This window comes from Nicotiana attenuata, unplaced genomic scaffold, assembly GCF_001879085.1.
Source record: "Nicotiana attenuata strain UT unplaced genomic scaffold, NIATTr2, whole genome shotgun sequence".
In the NCBI taxonomy this organism is placed as follows: Eukaryota; Viridiplantae; Streptophyta; class Magnoliopsida; order Solanales; family Solanaceae; genus Nicotiana; species Nicotiana attenuata.
Window position 1 is genome coordinate 58,725 of NW_017674152.1, and position 9,135 is coordinate 67,859.

At 35.1% G+C, this 9,135-nt stretch overlaps 2 protein-coding genes across 3 annotated transcripts in view; both read left to right on the plus strand.

The window, feature by feature from the left end:
• Positions 1 to 1,452: 1,452 nt before the first annotated feature.
• Positions 1,453 to 7,751, plus strand: LOC109218103. Its single transcript, XM_019382422.1, has 4 exons — positions 1,453 to 1,548; positions 1,762 to 1,899; positions 6,514 to 6,701; positions 7,130 to 7,751. Exons 1-4 carry the CDS (start codon positions 1,502 to 1,504, stop codon positions 7,321 to 7,323), a joined length of 567 nt encoding a protein of 188 aa, XP_019237967.1. The 5' UTR covers positions 1,453 to 1,501; the 3' UTR covers positions 7,324 to 7,751.
• A 788-nt stretch (positions 7,752 to 8,539) lies between these two features.
• LOC109218104 (elicitor-responsive protein 1) overlaps positions 8,540 to 9,135 on the plus strand; it is a 7,748-nt gene continuing 7,152 nt past the window's right edge. For both annotated transcript variants that reach the window (XM_019382423.1, XM_019382424.1), the window contains exons 1-2: positions 8,540 to 8,709; positions 9,045 to 9,113. In XM_019382423.1, the coding sequence (XP_019237968.1) occupies positions 8,637 to 8,709; positions 9,045 to 9,113 (142 nt within the window). In that variant the 5' untranslated portion in view covers positions 8,540 to 8,636. The remainder of the gene's footprint in view (positions 8,710 to 9,044; positions 9,114 to 9,135) is intronic.

Below are 9,135 nucleotides of genomic sequence, written 5' to 3' on the forward strand. Positions count from 1 at the left end.
TATTCATAAATCAGATGTTGTCACATTCACATCATGAATGGACCATAATCATCTATATGTGCTTTATAAAGTCTCATGTCAAATTGATGACATATATTACTTTCACATAGTGAAGGGTTATTTTAAGAATCCTTATTATTCTCAGTATCACAATGGTGACGATTATAATTTCGTCTATTGCCACGTCCACATCCATTGATACCTTCATAGTAATATTTTTGTCTTCTTTCAGACTTATCACATACGGCTATCACATTCTCTAAAGGGAATGAGAATGGAGCAAATTCAATGGGACGGGTTTTCAATTCTTTGCCCACAATCATATATGAATTTAATCATGGCAAGGCATAGAAATTTTACCACTTTGGGTGGTTATAATTTCTTTCAAACTCCATTAGAGTTGCAAACAAAATTTATCGTCTTTGCTTGTATATAAAATCAAATTATAGAATTTCAAGAATTTAAAATTGAAAAATAAAGTAAAATACTTACCTTAAATCCAGAATTTAATCATGAAGGAAGTTCATAGAATATTTGACAATCATTATGCTCAATCCCAAAGCTTCTACTCAATTGGTTAGAGTCTCGTGCTGATAACGTGTTATAAAACAATAAAAGAAGAAGAAGAGTAGTGCAGAGAAAAGTAGAGGGAGAGAGTTCATATTGATTTGAGATGAATTACAATAGAATAGAACCCTCTATTTATAGGGAGAGGGTGACTTAGTCACCAAGCAATGAACCCTAGAATCTCTCTAAATATAGACATTCACCATAAATAGAACTCTATTTATAACAAATGCAATATAATGTGGGATTTTTCTAGTCTATTTTAAGCCGTTTTTTTTTTGTCTTAATCTTCAAGCAGCGTAGAAATAGCTACTTTTTGACATGGTATTTAGTTTTTATTCAGTATTTTTAATGTTGTGTAAAATTAGATATTACTCTATTAAAATTAATACAAAAGACGTTTTTACCCTTTCTTCTTAACATTTATACTGCACCTCTGAAGTTAAGAACATGATGTCCTAAAGTTTAACAACGGAAGGTGCAAATACATGACACTTTGTCCTTAATATTTACACAACATTCATGAAGTTAAGGACACCATGTCCTTAATATTTACACAATACCCATGTCTAGCAGGGGTATTTCGTTCGGACGGGTAAAAATTTATTAAGCACTGGCTAAAGAGTAAATACATTTTAAACAGTGACTAAAGAGTAAAGACATCTATTAGTGGTTAATTGTGCACTAATTAGTAATATTATCACATAAATTAGATCAGAGGGAGTAGTAAACTTTCATAATTAGTTTATTTCCTACAAAAGAAATCATTTTACTTAAAAAAAAAAAAACTAAAATGCTTAGTAGTTAAGTGTTAAATCACAAAGATACGACGTCGTTAAACGTACTAGAGAAGAACAATAAGTATAATTTTTTTACATAACATTTGATTTTGGGGTTTAAGGGAGGTTTGGTGCTGAAGAGGCTCACAGAAGCCATGTTGGGGCGAAGATTTATCTCCTTCTTGCGTCGCAACCCATCACCGTAAGTTAATTTTCTTTTGAATTACCAGTTTCACATCATATTTAATTTTTCTTTTCTATGCTTATCGCTTATAATGGAAGTATATCTATACAGATTTTAGATTGAAAATACGGCGAGTATGTTTTGACCAATAAGCAGTTTTATTTTTAGACTCAACTGACCACCCTTCAATATATGTGGCTCCAAATTGATTGATTAAATCTTCTGATATAGTTCGGAGAAAGTGGTGGCAGAGGAAGGGAAGGCTAAGACGTGGGGAAGAAGGATAGTGTCGGGTACACTGATTTGCTTAACAGGAGGAGTTGCTCTAAGTGCTCTTGATGATCTCTCTATATATCATAGCTGTAGCAGGTTTGCTTTTTTTTTTTCCCGGTTCGATATTTTTTGGTCTTGTCCTGCTGTTTTTTGGACAATATTAGAATACCTCTGTGTGTGTGTGTGTGTTGGGAAGGTTCCTGCTTTTTTGCTTCATTGATTTGGATAATGCCAGAAAATGTTCAAATTTGTCTTTTAAATGTGGGGTTTCTTTTTCATCCTTTATGGTCTATGAAACTTTTATAATATGATTATGGGCTTCAATGCTCTTCCGCCTGGATTTTTATGTTTTCAGGTGTTTTTTATCTGCTCGTATTAGATAAGATTGTAGTAAAATTATTATTTCCACTAGAAATTAGGAGTTCCTATTTAAGTGTTAAGGAGGGAAGAATTCTGTCAAGGATCGATTTGACCCTATGCTTATATCCAAAATAGATCTTGGACATCTGGTTCAATGTACAGTAGGGGGTGTGTGGTTGGAGCAAGTCGTGATTGCTGAACTAGTCTGGTATTTAAGTGGAGAAGGATAGAGCAATATGCTCATTATCCACTGAGTTTAGAAACCGAAAACAAAAGATTTCTCGGTTGCCAAAACAAATATATTCAAAAGAGAACTTATATTTTACATTTTAGATCGTATAGAGGACCTTGACTCTGGTGAGTTGACCTCTTCTTTGATATAAACTCTGCCAGCAAAAGTGATGGTTGAAAGCTCACCTTTTGAGATGCTCTCAACCGTGTGCCCAAATCTTCTTAAGCTCTTGTTCAATATCTTAGTGATATGCTATTCCAACTTAAGTTGTGAAGCAATTCCAGTGCCAGACTTTGCACTTTATGTTAGTTGTTTGATGCATTACAAAAGAAGACAACAACAACAACAACAACAACAGAACCCAATGAGTTCCTACGAGTGGGGTTTGGGGAGGGTAGTGTGTACGCAGGCCTTACCCCTACCCTGGGAGGGCAGAGAGGCTGTTTCCGATCAATAATTTTCACAATCCGAAAAGTCAAGAATGTATATTTTTGGCATCTTCTGCTGTGTGTGCATTTGTATCGGAAGGGTGGAAACAACTTTAGGTTACCTTGGTCTCAATTACTACTGTGATATTTGGTGAACCGTTGGTAGTTAATTGGGAGCTTGAGAAAATGATGCCTTAGAGAATTGAAAAATTATGACCATAAATGGATCTATTTTGAAGGGGCTACTTGGGTTCTCCAGTGATGTTGCTATCCTTCACATTTGTGAGATTTGATGCTTGGAGAGGGATTGGAGGAAATGAGTAACTAAGAGTGGTGTATGGTAGAAGATGATTCTGCGACAAAGGGTGTCTTGGAGGGCTGAACATGGAAGACTTTGTTCGCAAGGATAATGAGCCACAGGAGTGTTTTCTTATTCTTTTCTTTTTTCTTTTATGGGGAGGGGGCTGGTTGGCTCGGGTGGGGTGGGGGAAAAGGGAGATGTCTCTTGGATAAAAGAACTTGAGGTGTGTGCTGGTAGAAAAGGAGAGAGCAAGAAGAATAATACGTCATGTTTTTGTGGTATTAAATTTAGACCTCGGCATTTATTTGTACAATGAACCCTCCATATATTTAAGCTGAATATTACTGGCTGTTTTTCCTTCTCAACCTTTAGGATATCCTTTACTTTATTTCAATTAACTTCGTGTACACTGTACTTTTTATATCATGTTTTGCTCACCTATTTGACAACACTGTGAAAAACTATTATTGTTGAAAGGTTATGTTTGGGTGTTAACCTTGCATTGATGAAATCTATTATCTTCTCATAGATGCCTTATAAATGATCTGCAAGTTGGCACATTTATGCAGTGAAGGGTAAGAAGAAATGATAAAGGAAAGTTTTAGATTTCGGCTCCTCATGACTAAGGTTTGTTAGGGAGGTGCAGATCTGATTAAAAAGTTTTAGATTTCCGATTTCCACACTTTGGAAGGCTGTGAATACCTAGAGTTTTGACTTTTCAACTAGTACGCCTCAATATTATCTGGGGTTGGTTATTTGAATCCTCAATATCAATTTTCCCTCCGTACGAGCCCAGTTTCGTTCCAATATCCAATAATTTTTCTTTAGGATAAATTAGGGGTTTTATGAAACTAGGATTCGGCCCCACACTTATTCCTACTTTAGCATACAATTTTTACCCAAACTAATATGTCTCGTCAAAGACTAGACTTAGTGTAGGGGTACCTGCAATGACGAATCTAATCACACAGCTAGTTGATATCACCTCTGTGGATACTTGGCTTCCGTTGCATTTTATTCATGACTAAGTGATGCATCACTAAGTATGAGTTGTCTATGTTTAGGCATCATAATCCTGTTTAATTTCATCTCACTCCATTTCTCTTATACCGGCTAAACTTGCAGCACATCAATTATTTCTTTACTCTATTTATCACAACATCCTTGCCCTCTAGAGTATATTTCCATAGTTCTAGCTTGTGGGTGACTTCTCACTAGCTTTGCCAATTAACAAAAATCGTTTGCAAATAGCTTACACTATAAATATCCATCTTGTTTTATCAATCTCCAAAAGAAATTGCTATGGTAAAACGTGCATGAAATCAATATAAAAGAAACAATTCTTCCCCATTGCTAATGTAGCAACTCCTGCTTCTAAAATGGAAGTCAATATTCATGAGGGAGAGAGGTAGGAGGCTAGAAAAAATACAAATTAGTGGCCATATGGTTTGCTGGGAAAATGAACATAAGTTTTGGTTAATTGTTACAAAAATCCTTGTTAAAATGGTGGTGTTAGCCAGGCATTCGCTTTTGTTTTTCAGCATAGACTAATGTTTAGGTAACAGCGGCCATTGCTGTTTGTTTGATTTGGGATGAAACCTAACCAAATCGTAAAAGTACCATTGAAAATTTTCCAGACCAGAACACTGTTTTAGTTTTGAAACTATTTTGAATCAAATTGTAGTACTACTGTTTGGTTTAATGTTGAAACTGTACTGTTATTCCCCTTCCCCTTCCCGCCCATCTTTTGGGAAAAAGGCGCTGGAAAATATTTTATGATTTTATGTTCCTCAATTGGCACGGACCCTATGCCTAGGTGACTAGATGATTACCTAATTGTCCTTCCATAAATTGAAGAAAAATTAAGACAACATAAAGCCAATACAAGGAAATAAGTCCTTGAAAGCTCTCTTCGTTCTGACTACAATAAAAAAATTCCTCTTTCTTTGCATATCTATGTCATTTATGTGTACTAGCTTTTGTGTTCAGAAATTATGACAAACCTGTTTAGTATTTCTATGTACATATATATAGCTTCAATAATGTTTCAAAATAAGGAGTTTAGTTGCTTGTATAACACCTAACTTATGCGAAGTATATTCATCAGTCAAATGAGGGAGCAACATTGAAATTTTAAAGAGAGAAGAAAAGATGGACAAGGCATCGAGTGCAAACCGCGGTGCCCTTAATGGGCTTGCCTCGATGAACACACAGAATAACTAGGATTTAGCATGAAATTAGCCTAAAAGGCTTATTTTAATGCTGATCTTGCTGCATAAATTTGCTGCTTTGAGCTCTACTAATCTTGCTGCATAAATTTGCTTCTTTGAGCTCTACTATGTCCATAATTTTTGGCAGCAGTGGTTGACATTTTGTCTGTTCATCTTATGAAAAGTAGAAAAGTTTCTCTAGACTATTATAAACATGCAACAAATAATGTGTATGACAGTGTATTTTTGAACTTTGTGCATTAAATGCCAGCTAATGGACTTCAACTGGCAGTTTGTTTGAAGCTTTACTTAAGCTAGCCACTAATACTTGGGTTTGTAGTTTCATTAAGTTAATCTTTTGATTGGTGTTGTAGTTCCCTTGTGAAATTTTGGGTTGTTCATCCATTCTTCCATATTCATCTTATCCCTTAGATGTAGTGCATGTAATTTCTTCTGCGTATTTCTGACCAAGTTTTACGAATCATGTCCCTGAATAATGGAGCTAATTGCAGCTGTCCTTTTCATGGTTTCTGGAATCTTATATGTGATGCTAGTTACCATGAAAAGGGCAGCCCGGTACATGAAGCATCCCGTTCACGCAGGTTGCACCCCCAAGGGGCTGTAATGTAGGCAGCCCACGCGAATGCAAGGATCAATGCCTAATTCCACGGCTCGAATCCGGGATCTTACAAGCTAGTTACCTGATCTTACAAATTTCTTTACTGAAGATGCTTTAGATAAAACTGATCTTTTTCTTCTATGTTCCACATATTTCCTGCAGTAGTAAATTTTAAATAAGTATGTAAAACATATATATCTATATATATATATATATATATATATATATATATATATATATATATATATATATATATATATACATACACACACACACACACACACGCTGGTATCTGAATATTCTTGGGTAGGGATGAGGATAGGGTAGCGAGGGAAGGCGGTGGTTTACTGTCTCTATATCCTGGCTATAGAGATTCCAGTTTTCTTATTTCATCATTTATTGTTCCCTTGCAGCAAGGTATATATATATACGCTGGTATCTGAATATTCTTGGGTAGGGATGAGGATAGGGTAGCGAGGGAAGGCGGTGGTTTACTGTCTCTATATCCTGGCTATAGAGATTCCAGTTTTCTTATTTCATCATTTATTGTTCCCTTGCAGCAAGGCCTTGGAGAAAGCCAGTAAGAATAAGACGATTCTAGATGCTATTGGGGAGCCCATTGTTAGAGGTCCTTGGTATAATGCATCATTAGCAGTAGCTCACCAAAGGCATTCTGTATCATGCACATTCCCCGTCTCTGGACCACAAGGCACTGGAATTTTTCAGTTAAAGGCAGTTCGTAATGGAGGTTTGTGCTGTTCTTTTGATATTTGCTTGGAGTAGACATTCTCTATCTTTTTTTTTAAAAAAAAAAAATTCCCAAATGTGCTTTGGAATATTTTATCCGTTGTTTTTAAGTCGTGGTGGTGATAAGGTCAAATTCCTGCAAAGTTCCAATTTTTTTCCATTATCAACTGATAAATCTATTAAGTAAATCAATTATTTCTTGACTATCATAGGTATCTTCAGATTGCTTAGCTTTCCATTGAGAACGAGGAATACGGAATATAATTAGACTAACTGGTTTTTTGTTTTTGAATGAGTTGCTACTACTTTACTGTAGAGAAAAGATCAGAAGAGAGAGACGTTTATTGTTACATACAGGTTCATGATTGTCTCAAGATACTTGTTCTACTTGTCTAACTAGTACTGCTGTTGTTTAAATACTTGGAGCAGAGGACAAATGGTCATCGTTTTTACGACCAAGTGACTGGGAGATACTCATTATGGAAGCTCTCGTACATGTTCCAGGGAACGAAGAGAAACAGCAAACGTTTTGGATCAGGGTTTCAGATGACCTACCTCCACCAGCTAGTAATGCATGCACGGATAGCACATCTCAGGAATCGTGTAGTGTGGAGAAGAAATAATCTACATCTATTCTGCCATGCCGCTGTCCCCAACCTTACATCTCCGGTTGGGGGCGTATGTTCTTTTTTCTTCATACACGTTCACATGATAAGTAAGTTTTTAGGACTCTTTGAAATTTCTAGTTCCAAGGCACCAAATCTATGCTTGCAGGAAAAAGGGGTTTTATCGAGGCAATTACCAGATCAACAAGTGTTACTCAGTTGCTTTACAATTCTTTGTGGGCTTGTGTTATTGATTCTTTTATATTTAGAAGCATGCCAACAGTGTCATTGCCTGTATTTGATTTATGGTTTGAGAATGAATGAGTTCCTCATTGAACTGTAGATTTTGGCAAGGAAAGTACAATCTTTCTTTGTCTTTTGCCAATACAATAATAGACATGTTGTTCACTTTGATGGTGAATAAAGTTCACTGGCATTTTGGCTGACTCCGGCTTTAGTTCAATACTTGACTCCACTTGTGGGAATACACTGAGATTGTTGTCGTTGTTGTGCTGATTTGATGTCAAAAAGTAACTCACTAGTCAACAATTAGTTTGACCATTATGTTAAAACTATTTGAACAAAAAAACTTATTACCTTTTTCTTTTCAATCACTAGTTTAATATTCTTTTAATCATCACTAATTTATTGTAGGAGTATAAGTTTTATGCCAAGTTAAATATCGTCACATAAAATTAATACTTCTTACATAATTTTCATGATCAAAAGGAAAAAGGTACAAGCATCCAGCTTAAAGCGTGAGATTCTCTGAAAAAGGAACAAATGCCAAAGATCATATAGTTACAAACACTAGAGTTGGAATCCATGATGTGATTTGACAAGCTGCCAGAATTAACTTAGTAGTGTGTTTGGCCAAACTTTTAAAATAAACTTATTTTGAAAAGTGTCTTATTAAGTATTTTCGGCGAGTTGTGTTTGGTTAATTGTTTAAAAAGCATTTTTGAGCAACAATTAGTGTTTGGCCAAGCTTTTAGAAAGTACTTCTAATAGTCTGTTTGGCTAAGCTTCTAAAATTAACTTATTTTAAGAAGTGTTTTCTTCTCAAAAGTACTTTTTTCTTTTGGTGATAAACATTTGTGTTTGGTTAATTAGTTTTGAAAAGTACTTGTTTGTCCAAGTTTTTAAAAAGTGCTTCTAAGTATATTTTTCTCAAAGTGCTTTTCAAAAAAGTATTTTTGGAGAGAAGCTATTTTTTTCTGCTTTTTTCGCCCCATCCACATTTCTATTTGAATGCTCATTTCATTCAGCCATTCACAAGAGAGCTTAATTAAATTCTTTTGAATCATATTCTCTTTGTGGACAAGTGAGAGATGTCGACCATCTTTGGAACAATGGAGGTCAATCTTGTCAATGCTCGTGGTCTCAAGAACAATGAATTCTGGGGTATTGATTCATTACTCTTGTCTTCTCTTTGTTTTCCATTCTCTTGTTTAGCTTCAGCGTAAATTCACCTAAATTTCCTTTCTATTAAATTGAACTCATGCAAGATTATATCTTTTGTTTATTGCTACTTTTCTGTAGGATGAGCAAAGTTGCATTTAATATAGTATTATAAATTAATTATTTTATTATATACAGTATATTCAGTAAAAGATTAACTTTTCAAACAGTATTCGTGTCATTTAATTTCTGACATCCCGATTTACTTTGGACGAAACTTCTGAATATTTTGATTTAATAGTTGGTATTATGAATTGGTGTTGCTATATATGGTGCAGGTGGTGGAATAGATCCATATGTTTTGCTTCAATATAGAGCTCAAGAACGCAAGAGCAGTACTGCAAAAGGTATTCATTAATTCCCCCCCCC

Coding starts and splice junctions, on each gene's coding strand:
- LOC109218103 (XM_019382422.1), top strand. CDS start 1,502: ATGTTGGGGCGAAGATTTATCTCCTTCTTGCGTCGCAACCCATCACC. Junction 1,549..1,761: donor TTGCGTCGCAACCCATCACC/GTAAGTTAATTT, acceptor CTTCTGATATAG/TTCGGAGAAAGTGGTGGCAG. Junction 1,900..6,513: donor ATATATCATAGCTGTAGCAG/GTTTGCTTTTTT, acceptor GTTCCCTTGCAG/CAAGGCCTTGGAGAAAGCCA.